At 41.7% G+C, this 26,404-nt stretch overlaps 1 protein-coding gene across 2 annotated transcripts in view; it reads left to right on the top strand.

The window, feature by feature from the left end:
• LOC121276487 (signal transducing adapter molecule 1-like) overlaps positions 1-26,404 on the top strand; it is a 78,439-nt gene that overhangs the window by 26,511 nt on the left and 25,524 nt on the right. Inside the window, exons 3-9 of one of the 2 annotated variants that reach the window (XM_041184952.1) lie at positions 7,369-7,444; positions 7,710-7,805; positions 20,196-20,342; positions 20,501-20,591; positions 24,603-24,792; positions 25,077-25,171; positions 25,415-25,503. In XM_041184952.1, the coding sequence (XP_041040886.1) occupies positions 7,369-7,444; positions 7,710-7,805; positions 20,196-20,342; positions 20,501-20,591; positions 24,603-24,792; positions 25,077-25,171; positions 25,415-25,503 (784 nt within the window). The remainder of the gene's footprint in view (positions 1-7,368; positions 7,445-7,709; positions 7,806-20,195; positions 20,343-20,500; positions 20,592-24,602; positions 24,793-25,076; positions 25,172-25,414; positions 25,504-26,404) is intronic. The other variant, XM_041184953.1, reaches the window with a different exon arrangement.

The following is a 26,404-nucleotide window of genomic DNA, read 5'->3' as shown; positions in this document are numbered from 1 at the left end:
CACATGGCATTGAACCACACATGGTGCAGCTTGGCAGCTCCATTATGAGGACATTTAGCTCCGAAGAAGAGTCATATGGACTTGAAATGTTAACTCTGACTTTCTCTCCACAGATGCTGTCAGACCTGCTGAGTTTTTCCAGCGATTTTTGTTTTTGTATCCTTTCTGCTTCTTTGCTTTGCAGAATGGAAAGGGACAAAACAAAAAGTATATATGGTCAAAACATGCAGCTGTAACAAAGATAGAGCAGTGCACTGAGTAGGAATGAAATAACATGAATGGATGTGATTCTTTGCTCTCCAAAGTTTTCATGTTTTTGTTTGGAGATGTGCAGCATATGAATTGCTTTGTTTTTGTTTGGGTCTGTAACTGACTTAACAGCTTCTAAACTACATACATGACCAGCGGTGTTACCTTCATCAAGTGTCATAGAAACATAGAAAAATAGGAGGATTAGATCATTTGGCCATTCGAGCATTCAATATGATCCTCTATCCCAATGCCATACTCCCGTGGTCTCCCCATACCCTTGATGCCTTTAGAGTCTAGAAATCTATTTTATTTATTTCTTAAATATATTCAGTGACTTGGCCTCCATAGCCTCCTGTGGTAGAGAATTCTATAGGTTCACCACCCTCTGAGTGAAGAAGTTTCTCTTCATCTCAGTCCTAAATGGCCTGCCCCATATCCTGAGATTGTGATGCCTTGTCCTAGACCCCCCAGCCGGAGGTAATGTCATCCCTGCATCCAGGCTGTCCAGCCCTGCCGGAATTTTATACGTTTCAATGAGATTCTTATTCTTCTAAACTATAGTGAATACAGGCCTAATCGGCCCAATGTCTCCTCATTCGACAATCTTGCCATCCGAGGAATCAGTCTGATGAACCTTTTCTGCACTCCCTCTATGTTGCTTGACTGGTCTGTGAGACAGCTCTCCCAATTTTGGCACTAGCGCCCAGATGTTAGTAAGGAGGACTTTGCAGGGTCGACAGGACTGAGATTGTTGTTGTTGCTTCCGGTGCCTAGGTTGATGCTGGGTGGTCCATGTATGGCAAGTTCAGTTCAGTTTCTTCTCAATCGTAACCCCTAGGATGGTGATAGGGGATTCAGTGATGGTAATATCATTGACCGTCAAGAGATGATGGTTGGATTCTCTCTTGTTGGAGATGGTTATTGCCTGGCACTTGTGTGGCTCGAATGTTACTTGCCACTTGTCATCTCAAGCCTGGATATGCCCAGGTATTGCTGCATCTGGACATGTACTGCTTCAGTATCTGAGGAGTTGCGAATGGTGCTGCATCAGCAAACGTCCCTACTTCTGACCTTATGATGGAAGGAAGGTTGTTGATGAAGCAGCTGAAGATGGCTGGGCTGAGGGCACTGCTGGAATGTCTTCTGCACTCAAGTCCATTGTACAGCACAAATTCAAACTGATTCCTGGCAAAATTGCCTTTCACAACCCCCCTAGCTGGCTCAATGGTGTAGCTAGTCCCATCTGCTGCCAGCAGCACACCTGTAACATTTGGTGGGTCACCTTTGCTGCGGTCAAATGCTGAAACTGGGACAGCCACATTGTTTACAACACCAACAGTCCAAAGTGACCTTGTGCTGCTTGCCATCATCCGCTTGGCTTGCTGTGTGATGCCCCTGTGTGCCACCTTCCTTGCATGTCTGGCAGGATGAAGTTCTTCCTCAGATGTAGTGTCATCTGTAGTGGATGACCCAGAGGCCGGCTCAGAGTCATGCATGGAGGATGGTCCCAGGAATGTCTCAGCATCGTCCCGTGTTGAATGATCCGATGGTTGGCTCAGGGTTGTCCATGTTGGGTGCTCCAGGGGCCAACTTGGTCATCTATGGTAGATAGTTCTGGTATTCGCTCAGGGACTTCCATGTTGGATGGTCCAGGAGCTGACTTGGAGTTGTTTGTGTGGTTGGTTCTGGGGCCAGCTCACGATTGTCCATGGAGGACAGTTTAGGATCAGGATTTTCCATGTTCTCCTCAAGAAGTCTTTCTAGTTCTTCTTCAATGGCTGTGGAGATTCTGTTGAAGAATTCATCTGGCAACTTTGATTGGAGGCCGCACCATGGTTTGTTTCCAGTGAGTGCTTGGTAAGGAGCCATCTACCTCATGGTAACTGCTGTTCGTTGTCCACTGAACAAAACTGACACCATAGCTCCGCTCCGCACAGTTGTTGTCACACAACCAGGCCATTAGCTTCAGCTTCATATCACCATTAGTGCATGTCATAGAGCCTTGACTCTGAGGATGTCTGGGATTCCTGTTGACCAACACCAGTTCTTCACAGAGTGTTGCCAGTTCATGGGTGACCTGTACTGTGAACTCCCTTCTGCTATCTGATTGAAGAATATGTGGAGCTCCGATTTTTAGAAATATGAGAAGCAGCTCGTGGGTAACCTCAGCTGCTGTCATAGATCTCCGAAGACGAATGACATGGAACTTGGTCAGGTACTCCATGTAGTGCTGTATGAAGTGATAACTCGTAGTCTGCATGTCAACCAAATCTACTTGGCTGCATTCATTAAAGTCATTGACGACACTCCTGTTGCTTTCTCTTGCCTGCGACATGTTTCTAAGCATTTCTCACAACGACTGATGTACTGTCCTATAAGAGACCGTGGGATGTTTGTGTACTTTTCAGAAAGTTTCTTGAGTTTTTTTAACCACCATGGCCAGTTCCAATGTGGACTTGTCACATGACATCTAGGACTGCTCCCTTGGTAGTTATGTACTTACCATTACTCCTGGTAACCTTGTCTCTGTCCAGTTTTCCCACGCTTGAGGGCAGCAATGACCTTCTGCTCATATTCAGAAGACCATGATACAGTTATCCATCTTCAGTGTTTGCGGAGGTTATGCTAGTTGGTATAGATTTCTGTGCTTATATACTGGTTCTACAAGAGGTGTGAATGCCATCGCATTTCATCTGGGTACAACAAAGGAGAGATGAACTTGTCACCAATGAATTGTTAAGTCTTACTTGCCATATGAGCCTTTGAAATCAACACCATGTTATTTTCACTTCCAGCATGGAATTCCACACCTTCCGTTGTCTGCTGTGTGAGCCGTTGAAGTCAAATAGGAAGTTATGAACTGGTCCTTTTGAAACTTATATTAAATTTTACACCTTCCGCCAACCACCATTTGTGCCTTTGTAGAGAAACTTGCTTTCCCAAATTTACAGTGTCCATTGAGCAACTTAGTACATGTTGTTAAACTTGTACAACAAGCTGGAGCAATAATTCCATGAATTAAAATTTAAAACTGTTGCATAGCATTGGTCATTTTATGAAATGAGCAGTGAAACTGCCTATTTCATGATTTGTGTGGTGAGTTTGCCCAGTCCATGAAATGGGTTCTACCAGTGCCCAGTTCATGAAATGGGAAGTTCCAAAAATTGGGTGTAACATGTACATATAAACATAGCTACTTTGTAAAATTTTAAAAACTGGGCAAAGACTTTAAATAGGCTGAAGTTTTGTCTGCCTGTAACCCTGAACAAAAGGAACTTACTGGCAGTATCAGAGGAACTGGCACCTCATTATCTCTGAAGAGACACTAACGACCCCTGTGGCTGCAGAGATCAAATTCAAATGGAACTATACAAAGGTCATCTACATTTCCTAAGACAGGCCTAGCCAATTTGAGACTACTAGTGTGCTTGGACAAAGGACCCTGCAACCTCCTTCCAAATTCTTAATGGTTGAAACATTAACAATCTCAAGAATCCATACAAAGGAATATATATCTTTTGTCATAGCCAAAGTGGATTGGGAGTCACACACCCAAATCCCCAGCTAGGAGAATCAGTTACACTGTCTTGCTATACTCTCGATCAGTCTGCCATCTTCTACCTAGCAAGCAGCAGTTCAGGATGAGGGCTCGATCCAGTTAAATGCCTGGTCCCCATCTACATTGTTCCTACTGGAACTTCTGCATTTCTGTACCAGCGTTTACAGGATTAATTCATTTCCGCCTGTCTCATTGTGGAAGTCATCTTTACTGGAAAAGTGAGTTACCCAGCATCAGTTTTTGGATTGTTGACCTCTGTGACGGAATACACCATTGGACTTTGATTCTGGACACTGAACTCATGTGAAACAATAACTTTTTATCCTGTAGTCTTTGCCATAGAACCATAGAACACTACAGCACAGAAAACAGGCCATTTGGTCCTTCTAGTCTGTGCCGAAATATTATTCCGCTAGTCCCATTGACTTGCACCTAGTCCATAACCCTCCAGACCTCTCCCATCCATGTATCTATCTAATTTATTCTTAAAACTTAGAGTGAGCCCGCATTTACCATGTCAGATGGTAGCTTGATCCACACTCTCACCACTCTCTGAGTGAAGAAGTTCCCCCTAATGTTCCCCTAAACCTTTCCCCTTTCACCCTAAAGCCATGTCCTCTCGTATTTATTTCTCCTAATCTAAGTGGAAAGAGCCTACTCGCATTTCCTCTGTCTATACCCCTCATAATTTTGTGAACCTCTATCATATCTCCCCTCATTCTTCCACGCTCCAAGGAATAAAGTCCTAACCTGTTTAATCTTTCCCTGTAACTCAACTCCTTAAGACCCGGCAACATCCTAGTAAGTCTTCTCTGCACTCTCTCAATCTTACTGATATCCTTCCTGTAGTTAGGCGACAAGAACTGCACACAATACTCCAAAGTTGGCCTCCCATATGTCTTATACAACCTCACCATAACATCCCAACTCCTATACTCAATACTTTGATTTATGAAGGCCAGTATGCCAAAAGCTTTCTTTACAACCTTGTCTACCTGTGACGCCACTTTCAGGGAACTATGTATGTGAACTTCCAGATCCCTTTGTTCCTTCGCACTTCTCAGTGCCCTACCATTTACTGTGTATGTCCTACCTTGGTTTGACCTTCCAAAATGTAACACCTCACACTTTTCTGCATTAAATTCCATCTGCCATTTTCTGGCCCATTTTTCCAGTTTGTCCAGATCTCTCTGCAAGCTTTGAAAGCCTTCCTCGCTGTCCACAATGCCTCCAATCTTAGTGTCATCAGCAAACTTGCTGATCCAATTCACCACATTATCATCCAAATCATTGATATAGATAACAAACAACAATGGTCCAAGCACAGATCCCTGAGGCCCTGTAAAACTTTCTTTCTATATCCCCACTCCTTTCATTATATGAGTGAAAAAGGAGGCTACATTGCGACCCTTGTCTCATGTTTGTGTGCGTGCGAATAAATTACCTTTCTGAGTTTACCCTATCTCGAGTTTGCTGTGGGGTTATTAATGGAAATTGGATCACACCAAAACTGAGGGGTTGGAAAATACGCCACTTGTAAAGGGGGAAATCAAAATCAAAACACCTTTCTGTTTATGGACGGTGGTGAGAGGAGAAATCAGGGCTGTTTAAAGCAAATCTCCTCCTGTACGGAACATCATGTTTAATTCAACACAAGATCATCTAGCCTAGTATACTTCAGATTTACTTTTTCTATGCCTGGTGTTTTGAATTGCCAACTGTGATTAAATGTATTCCTGGAAGTTTCACCACATAACCTACCTCCATGCTCCAGCAATTAGTCAGCCAACACATCCATCCTATGACACACTGCCTTGCTACCTTAATTCAAAAGCAAAAAGACTCATTACTTAATTGGATGATGCTTGACTGTCAGCCAAATACCCTTTTTTCCCATTTTCAATACTTTTTATATATAGAAAAATGTTCAAAGAAAATGACAACAAAAAAAAATCTTCTTTAATGTCCCGTTGATTTTTCTCCAGGGATGCACACAACAGTGTCCTTGAGATTGATCTTCAATTCCAGTTGTGGAGGATTGGTAATCCTACCTGTGTTCTTTTATATAAATAGTCACTTAGTAGTACAGAACTTGAGTATTGCTGAAAAAAGAGATATACTATAGAAGCTTTTCATCTCGCACTCATCAGGACTGATGCTGGAATGCCAAATTTCAAAGGGAGCAACAATTTATATTGCCTGAGAAAAAAGGTGCTGATAGGTTAGTAAGTTGGCTCTGTTTGAAGGAGGCATTGCCATGGGGTATGCACCAGGAAACGCTTTTGTTTAATTAACAGAAGGCGCAATGCTTGGACATGTTGCTTTTGACTGCAGAGGACAGGTCCCTGCTTATCAGTATATGTAGCTTCTAGCAAGTGTAAGTGAGCCACATTTCAAGCCCGACTGATGATCTTAAATTAATAGTTAGTGTAATTCTTAGCATACTCTGGATTCTTCAGCAAATGTTATCTAATCACGGAATCGCATTTAGTTTTTGAAATTCACTGCTGCATTGTAACAGTGTGAAATGGCTAGCTTCACCTATTGCTCAAATTTTTGAGAGACCTTACCCTTCCAGGGTAACTTGAGGGTGACTGGGCACTGAAAGTGGCAACTTTAGGCCCATTCATGAGTATGCCATACGCAGCGAGCAGTGATCTGATCGGGGTAGACATTATCCCTCAGGGTAGCTTTGATGGATCCTATTTCAGCATCAAGATTGCATGGTGAGCAAATGGCTCAGGTCCTATTTAAGAGATTGCTGATTAGGCCAATCTTATAGCATGTCAAGCTGTAGGAATCCCGATGCGTATATTGACCAAAGTAGTGGATTTCTCAACTAGCTCATTGAGGAAAGGGAGCTCGTTAGACTGCTCAATTTCAAAGGTGAAGTTGAGCGTAGTGCAGATTGCATTAAGGTGTGTAAGGAAATTCTTCCACGCAGCTGTAGATTCAAATATAGCAAACTTACCTTTATGTGTCAGACATATGCAAAGAGTTAGGGATTGTTACACTAATGACCAATTTAAGATCAATGCACTGTGCGCACAATGTGGCTCACTTATGCCTGCTGGAAACTACATATGTTCATGGGTAGGGACCTGTCGTCATTTGTATATTTCATTCTTGTCTTTTCCTTCCCCAAGGTTAGAAAGACCAGGTTTTTGTAGTTGTTGAGTCCTTGGAATATTGTTGTCCATTTCTCAACTGACTCCAGGACTTGAATTCTGTAGTGTTCAGGGCTATTCTAGTTTGACTAGAGCACTGTACAGTTCAAGCATCCTGTTCAGTAGCTTAAGCATTCTATTTGTTGATTGCAGCTCTGCTGTGATTGGACATGCCTCTTCATCACTTGTCGTTCCACCCTCCATGTTACTTGTGGACTATGTATTATGCCCTTTTTATTATTTTATCTAATACTTTATATCTGTCTGTATCAAATTTAACTGTCACTATTAGCAAGCCAGTTTGGATTGGATTGAGTCAGTTAATGTTAAGTTAGAAACATTTGTATTATTTTTCTTAAAAAAAATTACACCTCTACTGTTTGTTATTAGGCCAAAAGACTGCTTGAGATCTATTATGAAAAGAGTGAATCACAAGGACCCTCATGTTGCCATGCAGGCACTAACTGTAAGTAGTATTTATTAGTTCTAAGAGAGTATGTTATTTGTATTTTTCTGTATAACAGGTGCACCCCACCTTCAGAGTTTTTCTGGCATGATGCAGTATTATCTGCATTTTAGGGTGACTGAACTTTGACCGCCCCTATTTTTTTGGCATTCTATGCCGTAATAAGATGTTACTGTTTATTCCCAAGGTGGTGTTGTAGCCTATTTCAATGTTCTTATTAGTCAAAGTTATGAAATGTGTTCATGATTGAATTCTTTCTTTAAAGCTGCTAGGAGCATGTGTATCAAACTGTGGCAAAATCTTTCACCTTGAAGTTTGCTCAAGAGACTTTGCAAGTGAAGTAAGCAATGTCTTAAATAAGGTAAATATTTTTGTCCTTCTTGATGTAATTGCTTTTTATTAACCATGCCAAATGAATTTTGTTGTGGCTTTATGACCAGTTGCATTTCAGTTATACCAGAGAAAAGTAAGGGGATATGATGTGCCCCCTCCAAGAATTCATTTTCATTACAGTTTGGTTAAACAGTTCCCGCATTTGCCATGCATTTCGTGATCCTTATTTGAATAATTTTAAAGATTGCTTTCTTGTAATCAAGAACTCTATTGTTTATTTCTATTATAGTTGTTGTCTTGGACTTGTTAAATTAAGAGTCTGAAATGAAAATTTGAGAGTAGGGAAGAGCTGATAAATAACTTCTTGCTTGTGTCATAATATCTACTGTAAAGTTTGCACTTTTTCTTGTTCTAATGACCTTGGAATCTGGGGTGGACTTTATAAACTGATGCAAATGGCTTCTGAATGTAAAGGTTTATTTTATTGATTTGAATGAAAGCTTTCGAGCAGAAGGATTTTCCAGAAATTCTCAACGTAGTCAAGGAGATAACTTAAGGTAATTAATCTGAGCTCAGTTGTGATGATGCTAGTTAACAGAGTCACTATTTGAGACTTGACTTAATTACGGAAATGCTCCCAAGAGTTTATTTTTAAGGCTTGGGGTAATTAGATTTTTTTTTTTAAATGTTCATTTTTCTTCTCCCTCATCATCCCTTTCCCCCACTTGGCCCTTTCCATCGTACATATCCATTCTTCAGATCATGGAGAGGAATGCAGTCCATTCCCAGGCTGCAATCAGTGTTTCTCTGAGCTAGCACCTAGAGGGTTAGCAGTGGTGTATGGCTTCGCTTGATAACTTTTCATACTTTTGGGTAGAGGAGAAGAAAAAATGTGAGATAAAGCCTTGTTTCAAACGGCTCTTGTGGTGGCAAATGTATAGGAAATGAAAATAATGCAATGTAAAAAGTATCTTCCTATGTTTGGCCCCAGTAGCAAGTTAGGATTGTGCGAACTCAGTAGTGAGTTCTGAGTTACCAATTGGCCCATCTGCGTTCTAGGAATTCATTATCTGTTTAGACTCCAGGTTTTCAAACTAGGGGCCTGGCCAACAAAGGAATTCCCAGAAGGTTTGTGAAGTCATTTGACTCATGGTATCTGGAGCTTAGCGTGCTGTGTCTGAAAAATTGTATATTCTATAGATTTCACAGTGTTTGTGGAATTAGGAATAGTAGGGCCAGAGCATACGAGGAGAGACAATCATAGCCGGATTGTCACTTTTCCCCTTTTTACTTACTTTAGTCAGGAGCTGCACATTTCACGTCAGACCTTCCGACTTGGCCTGAGTGAGAAATGTGCAGTGTATCAGCTGCCTGAGGCCTTCTGTGCAGGACAGCAGAGTCGGAGGAAAGTACTAGCTGCTGTAAAGCAGGTAAATTTAAAGGTCCCAACCATTCTGAGAAGCCAGGGAGAAGGTAATTGTGTAAGCTAAGTGGTTAGGATGGGTCGGGATGAGGGGGTGGAGAGGATGAGTGGGGGAGATGTCGGGAGTTCATTTGGAGGGGTTGGAAGGGAAGTTGGGGGGGATCTGGTGCTCAGTCGGGGGGTTGGAGGGGTAGTTGCGGTGGGTGTGTAGTTGGGAATTGGTTAGGTGGTTGGGCATGTTAGTTGGGGGCCGAGAAGGAAGTTGGGGTAGTGTCGGATGGTCAGTCAGGGGTTGGGATGTAGTTGGGGATCAGGAGGGTAGTCGGGTGGGGGGGTGTTGGAGGGTGTCAGGTGTTTGGTTAGAGATGGGGGTGTGGTTGGGAGGGTTGTGGAGGTTTGGATGGGTGTTGGGTGGTCAATCGGACGGGTGGGCAGCTGGGGGTGTCGGGAGCGTAGCTGGGGATGTGGGGGCTAGTGGAGGTAGTTGTCGGGGGGGGGGCATCAGGAGGGTAGTTAGCAGGTCAGGATGCTTGTCGGTGGTGGGAGGTAGTAGGGAGGGTAGCTGGAAGAGTTGTTGGGAGGTTGGTCGGGGGGGTGGGGGAGTTGGGAGGCTAGTTTGGAGTTGGAAGGGTAGTTGGGGATATGGGGGTGGGGTTGCAGGGTGTGGGAAGGTGGGGAATCAATAAACGTTATCCAGGAATTAGAAGTGGCTTTAATTCTTCTAACTTTTCCCAGTTAACCATTCTGCTAAGACAGTCAGAACCAACTGAAGTCTCCGATTTAAATTGGAGTATCGGATGGCTCCCAATGCAGTGTAATTGCCCATCGGATGTTTGAATTTCCTGGGCAATTCCCATGCAATCCTTGCGTGGGGACCTCAGTGGGGAGACCCCCAGGAATATCTTCTGGGGTGCCTCCTGGGTACAACCCACCGTAGATCGGAAATCCTAGACCGTTATTTATTTTGCTGTACATGATTAAGACATGTCCTGGACTCCTGATGTTGTCTTTGGCTTTCTATCGATATTTGCAGGATGGAGGGGGCAGGGGGGCGTTGGCAGGGAGGGTGTGGTCTTCCCCTTACCGAAGTTGAAGCCATTGAGTTGGTACCATCTCCTTGGTAAAGCCCATTTGTTGCTGCATTGTGGATTTTTTTTATTGCACTTGGTGGTTATTCTATGTAGGATCCATAATAATATCTGAATTTCCAACGTTATTGGGGGCCCCCTAATAATTCAGAAAATATAAAATCCCTCATGGTGGGACAGTGGTACTATTTGTATTTGAGATAAAATAAAACTCTGTGCCTTCAACTACATGGCCTAGCATTCCCTCAATATTATTTACATTTTTGGAGATTATCTGCTTCTGTTGATTTGGATTTCCAGTGTCACAACCACATAAAAGGTGTTTCCTCAAGGTGGCCTGTGAGCTAAGAATTTATATGTGTGAGTGTATGTAGCCAGCTTGTAATTGGAGTGGCTCAATTTGAAAATAACCCAGCAGATAAACTTTAGTCTATATAAAAAAAGGTTAGTTTGTTACAAAAACAATTGCTGAAAGCTATTTAGGTAAAAGTGATAAAGTTATTATTAACTGAAATACAGATACAAAGATGAAAAACATCTAAAAATAAGATATTTAAAGATGAGATTTCTAAAGTCTCTGTGAGATATCGTTGTGGGACCATTGCTTGAGTCCCTTCTTTCCGAAGTGAAGGGCTAAAACTTGAGGTTCAGCTTAGCAGCTGCGCTGGCTTCTGCAGTCAACCAGTCAGTGCTTGCCTTTTTCAGGTGGACTCAGCATGTCAAGCAGATTTTGAGAGAGAAGGTTCTTGTTCTTCATTAGTTCTGTGGTTGCAGCACTTAAAGGTTGCCTGGACTCTTTCAGCAGAACAGCAGCTGATTTTTTTTTAACGCTTCCCTCTTTGACTCCTGTGGCAGAGAGAAAACCCCCCTGATGTCTCTCAGAGTTCTTCTTAGGGGCTCCTGGCTGTTTCAGCTGAGAGCTGTGTGTTGCTATTGTCTCTCACACTGCCACACAGCCTCCTTTAGAGAGTTCAAAAACACAAAAATGGCTGCTATGTTAAATTTCAAGGAATCACTATTCACAAAGAATTAATTACGTTGAGGTCCTTTGAAGTGTCTTCCTGTCTGCTGTTCTCTCAGAAGCAGAAGTAAAAAAGTTTTTCACATCTTTTGCAGTTCAGTGGGCATCCCTATCTTTGCATTTTTACTGTCTCTTAATAGCCAGCTCTGGAGATATGAGTCTGACAAGTTTTGAATAAACACAGAAGGTGCCACATTGTCCGTCCATACTTCCATTTTGAAAAAGGCTTTTAAACTAAATGTAAAGATTTGAAAACAGAAATATTCCTTTAAAACAGTTGTCCTTAAAATCTGTAATATCGTAATTACACATTCATGGCACGACTAAGGCTCTAATATGAAATTTCAGAATACTTGGAAGTGCATTGTAAAATAGGGCAATGTCAGCATGGTATTATCAAGGGGAGGTCATGCCTGACAAATCTGTTAGAATTCTTTGAGGAGGTAACAAGTAGTTTAGACAAAGGAGAGCCATTGGATGTTATCTACTTGGACTTCCAGAAGGCCTTTGACAAGGTGCCGCACAGGAGGCTGCTCAGTAAGATAAGAGCCCATGGTGTTAGAGGCAAGGTACTAGCATGGATAGAAGATTGGCTGTCTGGCAGGAGGCAGAGAGTGGGGATAAGGGGGTCCTTCTCAGGATGGCGGCCGGTGACTACTGGAGTTCAGCAGGGGTCAGTGTTGGAACCACAACTTTTTTACTTTATGCATTAATGATTTAGATGAAGGAACTGAGGGCATTCTGGCTAAATTTGCAGATGATTCAAGGATAGGCGGTGGGACAGGTAGTATTGAGGCAGGGAGGCTGCAGAAGGATTTGGACAGGTTAGGAGAATGGGCAAAGAAGTGGCAGATGGAATACAAGGTGGGGAAGTGTGAGGTCATGCACTTTGGTAGGAAGAATAGAGGCATAGACTATTTTCTAAATGGGGAGAGAATTCAGAAATCTGGAGTGCAAAGGGACTTGGGAGTCCTAGTCCAGGATTCTCTTAAGGTTAACTTGCAGGAAGGCAAATGCAATGTTGGCATTTATTTCAAGAGGACTAGAATATAAAAGCAGGGATGTGCTGCTGAGGCTTTATAAGGCTTTGGTCAGACAACATTTAGAATATTGTGAGCAATTTTGGGCGCCGTATCTCAGGAAGGATGTGCTGGCCCTGGAGAGGGTCCAGAGTAGGTTCACTAGAACGATCCCAGGAATGAAAGGCTTAACATATGAGGAACGTTTCAGGACTCTGGGTCTATACTTGATGGAGTTTAGAAGGATGAGGGGGGATCTGATTGAAATTTACAGAATACTGGAAGGCCTGGATAGAGTGGACATGGGTGAGATCTTTCCATTAGTAGGAGAGACTAGGACCCGAGAGCACAGCCTGAGAGTAAAGGGAAGACCTTTTAGAATAGAGATGAGGAGAAACTTCTTTAGCCAGAGAGTGGTGAATCTATGGAATTCATTGCCACAGAAGGCTGTGGAGGCCAGGTCATTGAGTGTATTTAAGACCGAGATAGATAGGTTCTTGATTGGTAAGGGGATCAAAGGTTACGGGGAGAAGGTGTGAGAATGGGGTTGAGAAACGTATCAGCCATGATTGAATGGTGGAGCAGACTCGATGGGCTGAATGGCTTAATTTCTGCTCCTGTATCCTATGGTCTTATGGACAACCTCACAATGTGTGATTTTTAAAATAATTGCAGAGCTTCCTAATGAAAGCAGGACTCACGTTTTTGTGTCAGTGAGAGTAGTATGTGTTAACAGTAGGTATTTTTGCAAAGGCCCAAAATAGTTTGAAGCTAAAATTCTTCTTTTGCAGATACACCTTTGTCTTTTTCTATTCTCAAATTCCTGATGCCCTGTAGTGTCTCCTAATTTTGTCCAAATTTTTTATTTTTAAAGCACAGGTTTCATAGTGGACAAGTGGTTTTGCTTCTATTCTTTATTTATGGTTTATGTGGATTGAAGAATTGCGTTACTCATTCTACCAAAAAAGCGAAATTGCAAGTTATTCAAATAATGAACACGATGGGATCTGTTCAGTCATTGGACTTGAGATGGAAGTGTCAGTCTACTTACCCTAACCAGGCCAAATCATCTGTTTTTTCCTATTAGCTAGTTCTTGGTTGTTCTCATAATTGAACAGAATTTTAGACTGAAGGGATATTGAAACACTAAAGTAATCCTACAAATACTGCTTTAATGAGAGACCATTTATGAAGTTTAGAAGATGACTGGAATTAATTGCATATTCCTTGCACTCCAAATCCTCAAATGTTATACTGAAGTAAGAACTCTCACCACCATAACTGTGGCTAAAATAACATATAACAACACTTGAAAACAGCAAGAAAATGAATGCAGAGTTTCAGCAGCTGTCATTTGTTGCTCTCATAGTTTTTGATGTGTGTTCGAATATGTTTCAGTATAAGTTTAGGACAATATTGCATTATTTTTTAAAAATTGAAAATAATCATGAATATTCATGGAAGGATTATTATTGGTGCTCCCCTTTTAAATTTCATTTAGCAAATTATTCTTTCTTGTCTATGTAAAATTATGGATGGTTGGAAGGATAACTGACCTTGTTGATTGAATTAGTATACAGATAATATCACTGACTGTTTTGTATTTGGATCATTTTTCCATTGTAAGCTGTTGTCTGCTATATTCCTTGGAGATTGATGAGTTAGAAAACTGGAAGCTGAATATGAATTAACAATGAGGAAAGCAAATTAAAGCAGTTCAAATGCTTCCACGCATTGTGCTGGATTTTAAAATCATTACGAAGCTTTTCGATGCAACCCAAATGTGCCTTTTTGAAGGGTGTATGTGTTGAAGATGCGTATTTTTGCTTGGGTTAGAAATGGTCAGGAGCTGTTGATAGTGCTCATCAACTCAGTGGGGAGGATTTTCCCCTCATCGGACGGCAGGCCCGGAAGAGGCTGCGCAACAGTCCACAGCCCGCAATCAGGCCCGGACTGTAATGTCACACTGGCTGGCCAATTAACACGTGGAGACACTCAGCGCTGCCTGGTTGTCGGGAGCTGGTGGGAGGAGGGCGAGCATGTAAGTCAGCACGTGCGCGGGTGCGCTCACAGAAAGCCCCTTATAGGCCTCAGGGAGCTGAAGTTTTTAACTTTACAAATAAAGATGGTAAAATTAAGGAAAACATGAGCCCTCATGTGACTCTCTCACATGAGTAGGGATATGTTAGAAATGAGATTTAAACATTTTTATTTTATTTTAATCAACATCGGAAACCTCATCCCGCATGTGGCTGAGGTTTCCTCAAAAATCCAAAGGCCGCTTGGCCTTTTCACCCACCCGCCAACCGTAAGGTTGGACTGGCAAGGAAGAATTCCATTTAATTAATGAATTATTGGCTTAACAGCCCTCTTAATTGTTGGGGGCGCGCTGCCGACTCCTGCGCATGCTCACCGACTGACCGAAATATCGCGCGAGTGCGAGATGACGTCGGGACGCTCACCCAATGTCATCGCATGCTATTTCACGCTCGTGCGTGTTGGGCGCATGCCCGTCTGCTGAGCTGAAAATTGAGCAGGCAACTGTCAGGTATTGCAATCAACAGCTGTTGTGCTTGGAGGTACAGTATAAAGGCAAATTCCGGCTGCATTGGAAAGCTCTGCAATGACCTTAAATTGAAATATTATTTGGATTCATAGAAGGATTTCGTCTATCAAGACTGTGCTGGTTCTTTACTAGATAAAACTAATCCCATTGCTCTTACTCTCAAGAGAAGTCTTATTTTTATTCTTTCATGGGATATGGGTGTCACTGGCAAGGCCAGCATTTGTTGCCCACCCGTAATTGCCCTTGAGAAGGTGGTAAGACCATAAGACATAGGAGCAGAAATTAGGCCATTCGGCCCATTGAGTCTGCTCCACTATTCAATCATTGCTGATAAGTTTCTCAACCCCATTCTCCTGCCTTCTCCCCGTAACCTTTGATCCCCTTACCAATCAAGAACCTATCTATCTCGGTCTTAAATACACTCAGTGACCTGGCCTCCACAGCCTTCAGTGGCAATGAATTCCATAGATTCACCACTCTCTGGCTAAAGAAGTTTCTCCTCATCTCTATTCTAAAGGGTCTTCCCTTTACTCTCAGGCTGTGCCCTCAGGTCCTAGTCTCTCCTACTAATGGAAACATCTTCCCCACGTCCACTCTAATCCAGGCCTTTCAGTATTCTGTAAGTTTCAATCAGATCCCCCCTCATCCTTCTAAACTCCATTGAGTATAGACCCAGAGTCCTCAAGTGTTCCTCATATGTTAAGCCTTTCATTCCTGGGATCGTTCTAGTGAACCTCCTCTGGACCCTCTCCAGGGCCAGCACATCCTTCCTGAGATACAGCGCCCAAAATTGCTCACAATATTCTAAATGTTGTCTGACCAGAGCCTTATAAAGCCTCAGCAGCACATCCCTGCTTTTATATTCTAGTCCTCTTGAAATAAATGCCAATATTGCATTTACTTTCCTAACTACCGACTCAACCTGCAAGTTAACCTTAAGAGAATCCTGGACTAGGACTCCCAAGTCCCTTTGCACTCCAGATTTCTGAATTCTCTCTCCATTTAGAAAATAACCTATGCCTCTATTCTTCCTACCAAAGTGCATGACCTCACACTTCCCCACGTTGTATTCCATCTTCTTTGCCCATTCTCCTAACCTGTCCAAATCCTTCTGCAGCCTCCCTGCCTCCTCAATACTATCTGTCCCTCCGCCTATCTTTGAATCATCTGCAACTTAGCCAGAATGCCCTCAGTTCCTTCATCTGGATCATTAATGTATAAAGTGAAAAGTTGTGGTCCCAACACTGACCTCTGCAGAACTCCACTAGTCACCGGCCACCATCCGGAGAAGGACCCCTTATCCCCATTCTGTGCCTCCTGCCAGACAGCCAATCTTCTATCCATGCTAGTACCTTTCCTCTAACACCATGGGCTCTTATTTTACTTAGCAGCCTCCTGTGCGGCATCTTGTCAAAGGCCTTCTGGAAGTTCACATAGATAACATCCAATGGCTCTCCTTTGTCTAGCCTACTTGTTACCCCCTCAAAGAATTCTAACAGATTTGTCAGGCATGACCTCCCCTTGATGAAGCCGTGCTGACTTTGCCCTAATTTACTATGCATTTCCAAGTATTCTGAAATCTCATCCTTAATAACCGCCTCTAAAATCTTACCAACGACCGAGGTCAGGCTAATCAGCCTGTAATTTCCCGTCTTTTACCTCACTCCCTTCTTAAATGGCGGGTTACATTAGCGATTTTCCAGTCCTCTGGAACCCTCCCTGACTCGAATGATTCCTGAAAGATCACCACTAAAGCCTCCACTATCTCTTCAGCTATCTCCTTCAGAACTCTGGGGTGTAATCCATCTGATCCAAGTGATTAATCCACCTTCAGACCTTTCAGTTTTCCTAGCACCTTCTCCTTGGTAATGACCACCATACTCACCTCTGCCCCCCAACTCTCTTGAACTTTGGGGATGTTACTCATGTCTTCCACTGTGAAGACTGACGCAAAGCACCTATTCAGTTCCTCCGCCATTTCTTGGTTCCTCACTACCACTTCTCCAGCGTCATTTTCCAATGGCCCAATGTCCACTTTTGCCTCTCTCTTACCCTTTATATATCTAAAAAAACTCTTGCAATCTTCTTTTATATTACTGGCTAGTTTACCCTCATATTTAATCTTCTCCCTCCTTATTTCTTTTTTAGTTGTCCTCTGTTGGTCTTTGTAGGCTTCCCAATCTCTTGGTTTCCCACTGCTCTTCGCCGGATTGTATGCTTTCTCTTTAGTATTTATGCTGTCCCTGACTTCCCATGTGAGCCATGGTTGCCTTGTCCTCCCTTTAGTATGCTTCTTCTTTCTAGGGATGAATTTTTACTGTGTCTCCCAAATTACTCCCAGAAACTCCTGCCATTGCTGTTCCACTGTCTTTCCTGCCAGGCTCATCTCCCAGTCAATTCTGGCCAGCTCATGCCTCTGTAGTTGCCTTTATTCAACTGTAATACCGTTACAGCTTTTTCCTCTCAAATTGCAGGGTAAATTCTATCATATTATGGTCACTTCCTCCTAAGGGTTCCTCCACCTTAAGCTCCCTTATCAAATCTGCCTCATTACACATCACTACATCTAGAATTGCCTGTTCCCTAGTGGGGACCACCACCACAAGCTGCTCCAAAAAGCCATCTCATAGACATTCCACAAATTCCTTTTCTTGGGATCCACTACCAACCTGATTTTTCCAGTCCACCTGCATATTGAAATCCCCCATGATCACTGTAACCTTGCCTTTCTTACACGCCTTTTCTATCCCCTGGTGTATCTTGTGCCCCACATCCTGACTACTGTTCGGAGGCCTGTACATAACTCCCATTATGGTTTTTTTTACCTTTGCGGTTCCTCAACTCTACCTACACAGATTCTACATCATCTGACCCTACGTCGTTGGCGAGCTGCCTTCCTGAGCTGCTGCAGTCCATGTGGTGTAGGTACACCCACAGTGCTATTAGGAAGGGAGTTCCATGATTTTGATGCCACTGTGTGTCGGTGGTGGAGGGAATGACTGGAGAATTGGGAAAATTGTTCAAAAAGGGGTGCAAAGATAAAACCGGCAACTACAGACCAGTCAGTTTGACTTCAATGGTAGGGAAACTTGTGGAAACTATATTATGGGATAAAATCAATAGTCACTCAGACAAGTGCCGGATAATTAAGGAAAGCCAGCATGGACTCATTAAGGAAAAACCATGTTTAACTAACTTGCTGGAGTTTTTTGAGGAGGTAACAGAGAAGGCTGATAAGGGCAACACTATTGATGTGATGTATATGGATTTTCAAAAGGCATTTGATACAGTGCCGCACAACAGACTTGTGAGCAAAATGCTAGCTCATGGAATAAAAGGGAAAATAGGCACTTGGATAAGAAATTGTCTGAGTGACAGGAAACAGAGAGTAGTGATAAATGGTTGTTTTTCAGATTGGAGGAAGGTTTGTAGTGGGTCAGTGCTGGGACTCTTTCTCTTCCTGATATATATTAATGACCTAGACTGTGGTGTTCAGAGCATGATTTCAAAATTTGCAGATAATAAAATTGAAAATGTTGTCAACTGTGATGAGAATAGCCTTGAACTTCAAAAGGACGTATGCATATTGGTGGATTGGGCTGACGAGTGGCTGATGAAGTTCAATGCAGAGAAGTGTTAGGTGATTCATTTTGGCAGGAAGAATATGGAGAGATAATATAAAATAATGGGAGAAACTCGAAAGGAGGTGCAGGAACAGAGGGACATTGGTGTATATGTACATAAGTCATTGAAGATGGCAGGGCATGTTGAGTAAGCAGTTAATAAAGCATATAGTATCTTAGGCTTTATCAATAGGGACATTGAGTACAAGAGTAAGGAGGTTATGTTGAACTTTTAAAAGACACTGGTTAGGCCTCATCTGGAGTATTGCGTCCAGTCCTGGGCATCATACTTGAGAATGGATGTGAAAGCATTGGAGAGAATACAGAGGAGATGCACAAGAATGATTCTGGGGACAAGATAGTAGCTATGAGGATAGATCGGAGAGGTTGGGACTGTTTTCCTTGGAGAAAACAAAGCTGAGAGACAGCTTGATAGAGGTATTCAAGATCTTGAGGGGTATGAACAGGATAAATAGTAAGAAACTGTTCCCACTCAATAGAGCATCAAGAATTAGAGGACATAGATTCAAAATAATTGACAAAAGGAGTAAAAGTGATGTGACAAAGTTTTTTCACCCTGAGGGTGGTTAAAGGTCTGGGACAAACTTCCTGAGAGGGTGGTGGAGGCAGGTTCGATCAAAGTATTCAAAAGGGAATTGGATTGCTACCTGAAAAGAGAGAATATGCAAGATTATGCGGATGAGGCAGGGGAGTGGGACTAGATAGAATGCTCTTTTAGAAAGCCAGTGCAGACTCGATGGGGCGAGTGGGCTCCTTCTGCATTGTGAAGATTCTGTGAGTAATGAAAGATTAAAAGTCTGTGTTTTTAATATCTCCCGAGGCATGTAGGCTATTCTCGAGTTATTTAGGAAACCTTTGAAACTTGCTAAGCTAGTCTTTGTCCTACCTTCAGGACCCTGCAGACCAGATCAGAGGATTTGCAGGGTCCTGAGGATAGGCCTTTGCTCCAGTTTCCTTGGGCACTCTTATGTTGGGAAACCCAACTGATGCAATGGCAACCATTAGAAACCAGAAATGTCCTTTGCTGTCCAATTAAAATACTAATGTTGGCTTATATCTACTATAGACACAAGCTCATAACATTACCAGATAGTCTAGGAAATCATGTTGGGACATAAAGGAGCTCTTTTTTACCTTTTCACTAAACCTGGGATATTGTGGCAAGGAGGAATAATCTACTCTATGCTCTTTGGTTTTAACTTTGTTGTACAAAACTCACTCTCCATGTGTCCCTCAGTGCTCTTTTTGAACTAGTCGCTGCAAGGAGCTTGTGTTAGTATGAGTATTTCTTGGGTATTTCCTGTTGTTTTTTTCTTGCTCCGTTGCTAAAAAGTTGTGATTCAGAACAAGATTTTATGTACACCAGAATGGATGGAAACAACTGATTTATAATGCCTGCAAAAAATGGTAATGTAAGGTTTTTCCCACCCTCCCCAGCCTTTTTTCTTGCAAGAAACAAGCTGTTGTTCATATTTGGAAGTTGAGCTGGATTCAAAGAGTGAAAAAGACCATGTCTCTTGATGTTTGTTGATAATCTGCAATATGTGAGATAACAATTTCTGGTGTCAGAATAAAATAACTACTGCCAACTCAGTTACATTGACAGCAATTTAACATGCCACCTTAGGGTGTTCTATAATCTTGATCTTTATTTCAGGGTCACCCAAAAGTCTGTGAAAAACTCAAAGCCCTCATGGTTGAATGGGCAGAGGAATTTAAGAATGACCCTCAGCTTAGTCTCATATCTGCTATGATAAAAAACCTGAAGGAACAAGGAGTTACATTCCCTGCTGCAGGTTCTCAGGTAGTTTATTTTTGGTAATTGTATTGCCTGCACGAATTGCCAACTGTGTAGTTCAGGCTGACTACTCGTCAGGCACTGCTGTGAAATTTTTGAAGATACAAATTTGAGTCCTTTAAATGAGCTGTTTGTTAACAGTGTTGTTTACATTGTTGAGATAGGCTGCAGAACAGGCAAAGGCGAGCCCTGCCTTGGTGGCGAAGGACCCAAATGTAACAGCAATCAAGAAAGAAGAGGAGGACTTAGCAAAAGGTGAGCTTATTCTATATCCATATGCTTCATCAACCTAGATCCAAATGTAACAATGTTAAGCAAACATGCAGTCTGAGGTACGTTGGTAAAAATTGACAGCATGGTATAATTTTATATCTAGGCTACTAATAGTAGATCAAAAACAACTTAACTAATTTAGCACATTTTAATGCATTGAAACACCCCAAAGTACCTCAGAGAGAATGGAGGAAACTGACGTTGACTAATAACTGGGAGAAGAATATTACAGGAAGGTGTCTGAGGTAAGGCTAAAGACATTGGTTTTGCGGATGCTTTTGAAATGGGGAAGATTTCGCAAGGTGGAGGAGTATATGAAGAGTATCCCAAACGATGAAGAGGTAATGGCTGAAGTTTATGCCGTAAATGCTGGAGGGAGAGGTAAGATGTATAGGTGTTTGACTTGGAAGACCAGAGGTTGCAACTGGGAAATAAGGCTGGAGGAATTTAGGAGAATGACTATGCAAGAATTTGTTAACAGGATTTTGAAGTCAAAATGTTGAAGGTGATGAGCCATTGGGTATCAGAGAAGACTCTGGTGATGGGTGACTAGGACTTAGCATGCGAAAAGATGCTGTTGACAGAGTTACATAGGAGCATAGGAATTGTTGGACGAGGAAAGGTCAAATTCTTTTTGCCTTGTAGTTTACCATATAACATTCTGACAGTTGCACGATACAAACATTATGGAGTTGTTAACTAATCATGGCAATCCATCTCTGCCTTAGTCTTCAGAGAGCCTGACATGAAAATCTGCCCATGATGGAAAGCTTTGGGACCCGTGAAGATCTATATTTTATAGAACTTCCACAACCCCAGGACAACACAAAGCACTTTACAAACAATGAAATACTTGCTAATTGTAGTCACTGTTGTAAGAAACACAACAACCTAGTTATGCACAGTAAGCTTTCACAACAGCAACGTGATAATGGCAAAGTACATTGTTTTAGCGATGTTAAGTAAGGCCGAGATATCCGGGACAGCTCCCCTCCTTTTCTTTAAAATACTCCTATGGGATCTTTTAGGTCCACCTAAGGGTCGTAGACAGGGGTTTAACATCTTATCCAAAAGAGGCTACCCTGACAGTAAAGCATGCCTTCAGTGCTACATTGGAGTGTCAGCCTAGTTTTGTTTTTGTGCTCAAGTCTCTGGAGTGGACTTGAACCCACAATCTTCTGAGTCAGGCAAATATGCTATCAACGGAGCCATGGCTGACACTGCTGCAATACGTAGGTCGAAAGTCACCTATTCCTTCCAAGCACACTATGCCTTCTCGAGGGCAGTTAGGGATGGGCAATAAATGCTGGCCTAAGTAGCAATGTCCACATCCCATGAATGCATTAAAAAAAACCACTTAGCACATGTCATACCATAAATTACTCATATATTGTATCGCAAATGTTATTTTCTGAAATAAATCAATATAATCTGCTTCCATCACTTGTTCACTGAAATCACTTTTCAACAGATGTTTTTTTAAAATTCATTCATGCCCATCCCTAATAGCCCTGAGAAGGTGATGGTGAGCCATCTTCTTGAACCACTGCAGTTTATGTGCTGTATGTACACACCATAGTACTGTTAGGGAGGGAGTTCCAGGATTTTCACCCTGCAACAGTGAAGGAATTGCGATATAGTTCCAAATTAGGATGGTGTGTGACTTGTAGAGGAACTTACAGGTGATTGTGTTCCCATGCATCTGTTGCCCTTGTTTTATAGTTCTTAAGAGGTTGTAGGTTTGAAAAATGCTGTCAAGAGAGACTTGCTGAGTTGCTGCAGTGCATCTTTATATGATAACTGCAGCTTCCACTGTGTATTGGTGGTGGAGGGAGTGAATGTAAAAGATGGTGAATGAGGTGTAGATCAAGCAGGCTCCTGTGTACTGGATGGTATGGAGTTTCTTGTGTGGTCGTTGTAGCCGCACTCATCCAGGCAAGTGCCAATGTCTAGGTATATTTAATGAAACCCAAAAGTCAGTTTACTGAGTAAATTGTTGGAGCTACAGGCTGACAAGTGCCCGTGTCCTGATGGATTTCATCCCAGGGTCTTAAAAGAAGTGGCTAGTGAAATAGTTGATGCATTGATTTTAATTTTCCGAAACTCCCTAGATTCGGGGAAGGTTCCGTTAGATTGAATGATAGCAAATCTAACTCCATTATACAAAAAATGAAGGAGATAAAAAGCAGGAGACTAGAGGCCAGTTAGCTTAACATCTGTCATAGGAAAAATGTTACAAGCTATTATTGAAGAATCTATAGCAGGACACTTGGATAAGTTCAAGATAATCAGGCAGAGTCAATATGGTTTTGTGAAAGGGAAATCATATTTAACCAACTTATTAGAATTCTTTGGGGAAGTAACATGTGTTGTGGATAAAGGGGGACCAGTGGATGTACTGTACTTAAATTTCCAGAAGGCATTTGATAAAGTGCCACATCAAAGGTTATTGCAGAAAATAGAAGCTCGTGGCATGTAATATTGGCATGGATTGGTTGGCTAGCAGGAAGCAGAGTGTAGGCATAAATGGGTCATCTTCAGGTTGGCAAGATGTAGTGAATGGCGTGCCACAGGGATTAGTGCTGAGACTGGGTTTCCCAGACTAATACCTGGAATGGGCAAGTTGTCTTACGAGGAAAGGTTGGACAGGCTAGGCTTGTATCCACTGGAGTTTAGAAGAGTAAGAGGCGACTTGATTGAAACATATAAAATCCTGAGGGGTCTTGACAGGTTAGATGTGGCGAGGATGTCTCCTCTTGTGAGAGAATCTAGAACTAGGGGTCATTGTTTTAAAAGTAAGGGGTCACCCATTTAAAACGGAGATGAGGCAAAATGTTTTTCTGAGGGCCGAGAGTCTTTGGAAATCTCTTCCTGAAAAGGTGGCGGAAGCAGAGTCTTTGAATATTTTTAAGGCAGAGGTGGATAGATTCTTGGTAAGCAAGGGGGAGATAGGTTATCAGGGTAGGTGGGATGCAGATTTGGGGTTACTATCAGATCAGCCATGATCTTATTAAATGGTGGAGCAGGCTCAAGGGGCTGAATGGCCTACTCCTGCGACACATGACTTTCTTAGCTTTGGCAGGCAGAAGAATAAATAATGGCTTATGGTACAAACCACCATACAGATCTCTTGAACAATTAAATGACCAGTGCTAAGTACATTGCAAGTGTTATGTGGAATGTAAAACATAAGAGAAGCTCCTTGTCAATGTGGTTAGGCACTATTATTGAGTTTGTGATTAGCCTTGTATGCCCCTTGAGCTGGTGAGGTAATTTGATACAAACCAATGTATAGCTTCAGCTTTCTTTCAAGAGGTTGTAAAGCACTCTTTGTTTACAATTTCAGTCTCTTATAAACTACATTAGGAAGTCAACCATTCAAAAGATGCTTGTATTTAAATTAACTGGATTGACTCCATGTCCATCTGAAAACTCCATTGATCTGTTCCATGTTAACCATGAGATGGGCATTGTCACAACTGTTTTCAAAGGAGCAGCCCAATTAATGCCTTTCTGTACACAATGAACACAGCCAGCAGGTAAAGGTTTGCAACTCAGTCCCTTCTGAAATGCTTTTTTGCAAACCAGAGTATATTGTGCACTCTGCTTGAAGAACCAATATCTCATTAGAACCCTGTGTGTACTGACATCAACAAGAAAGAATGCAATAAATAATGTATTATGGATAAAAATTCATAATTTCTGTTACCTTGGAGACTGACTACTAAATCATCATATGACTTTGATATCCTTGCTTTGCCCTCAAAGATCTTGTACCTTCAAGTATGTGAGATAGTAATGTAGTATGTCTCCTGTTAGCAGCTTTGTAGGCTGAATGTAAGAACAAGGTATGTTTATAAATTGAAAGTTTTACTTACTTGGCATCTTTCGTAAAGACATGATCATTTACTGATAATGTTGAGAGATCAAGTATGAAGAGTAGAATATTTACAATTTTAATACCGTTTATTTTGGTACCTGTATATTTTATAGCCATTGAATTGTCATTGAAAGAGCAACGACAGCAGCAGACCGCGGTTTCTAATCTGTATCCAAGCACTCCGAGCCTTATGACCAGCAAACCTGACGGACGGAAGGTGCGAGCCATCTATGACTTTGAAGCTGCAGAAGATAATGAGCTTACCTTTAAAGCTGGAGAGATCATTACTGTACTAGATGACAGGTACATGGAAACAGACAATAAATAGGGAAGGAAAATTCTATTTAAGAAAAGCAGCCTTAAATATATCTGAAAAGTTGCAATATGCTTTTGTCCAAATTAACTGCAGGAAAGATTAGATGTTTGCTCAGCGAATACAGGTTATTTAAAGCGCATATAAATGAAAAAGAAACATTTAATTTTTTGGGATATAACATACAATAGAATAATGATTTTGAGGTAGTTGCATTTTGAATTATCAAAATATTGAGCTGCGTAATCCTTCATTCCTTCATCTACCTCAATAGTGATCCAAATTGGTGGAAAGGTGAAACTTATCAAGGGATTGGACTGTTTCCATCAAATTTCGTGACAGCAGACCTAACAGCAGAACCAGAGCTATGTGAGTAATAAACGTTTGAGTAAATTCAATTGTAGTTTTTGTATTTGAAAAGCATTGAGTTTTTAAATTTACCATTGCCAATAACTTTGCAAACTGTCATGTAAACAATTTGTTCAATTATTAGCGGCTAAACTTGGAAAGTGGGTATTCAATTTGTTAAGCACAACTGCAAAGCTAACAGCTGGTCTATGTTTCACATGTTGTACATTTTGGCTATTACCTAAGTAATGTTATTCTTCACAGTGAAAATTGAGAAGAAAACTGTACAATTTAGCGATGAGGTTCAAGTTGAGACATTGGAACCAGAACCTGAACCTGTTTATGTTGATGAAGTAAGTATGCACTATGCTTTACCATGCTATAGATGATAGTAATGCACAACAGTAACTTGTGTGGAGCACATTAAATGTAGCAAGAGATTGCAAAGTGCTTCACAGGAATGTTAGAAAACAACATTTGACTTTAAGCCACATGTGAAGTTATAAGGGCAGATGACAGAGGTCAGAAGGAGGACAGAGAATGGAGAGATTTAGGGACGGAATACAAAGCTTTGGGCCTTAGCAGTTGAAGGACGGCAGCCAATAGCTGAGTGATTAAAAATCAACGATGTGCAAATGTTGGACAAGCATAAACCTATTGAAGGATTTTAGGGCTGGTGGAGCTTGGAGATTGTTCAATCAGGAGAATCAACAAAATATCTGAAATTGATACCCTACTATTCAAAAAAATGAATGTCATGGCTTCAGCAAGTCAGAAGATGGTTTACTTATTTCTTAATGTGTTGTAAACCAAGGGTGGAGTAAACATGACTCCCACAGAACTTGAACTTTAGATTTTGTACCCTGCTATGAATCCAATTATAGATATGTATAATGCATGTTTGAAAAGAAACTTGTGGGTTATTACAGAATCTTCCTTGCTAAAATTCATTGAGCATTTCTGTTTGTACTGAGATTTCTAGCATAATTAGCCTTAGTTTGCAGAGCATATTATTGGGATAATTATAAGTATGTCTTGTAAGTGCTGAATTTAATTGTCTTCAATATTTTTCTCCATCTGTAACCTCCATTTACAAACTAATTATCCTGGGAAACTGCCCTTTGGAGAATCTCCTGCACACCTGATACATCCATTTAGCTCTATAAACAATCTCATGCTTTCTCAGCAATCTTGTCAGTTGCTCAGCATGTGATGTACCTGAGTGTTAACATAAATTAGTATGTTTTGGTCCAA

The sequence above is a fragment of the Carcharodon carcharias genome, chromosome 3 (assembly GCF_017639515.1).
Source record: "Carcharodon carcharias isolate sCarCar2 chromosome 3, sCarCar2.pri, whole genome shotgun sequence".
Lineage (NCBI taxonomy): Eukaryota > Metazoa > Chordata > Chondrichthyes > Lamniformes > Lamnidae > Carcharodon > Carcharodon carcharias.
Note: the sequence above shows the minus strand (reverse complement) of the source record. Positions and strands in the feature narration are given on the sequence as shown.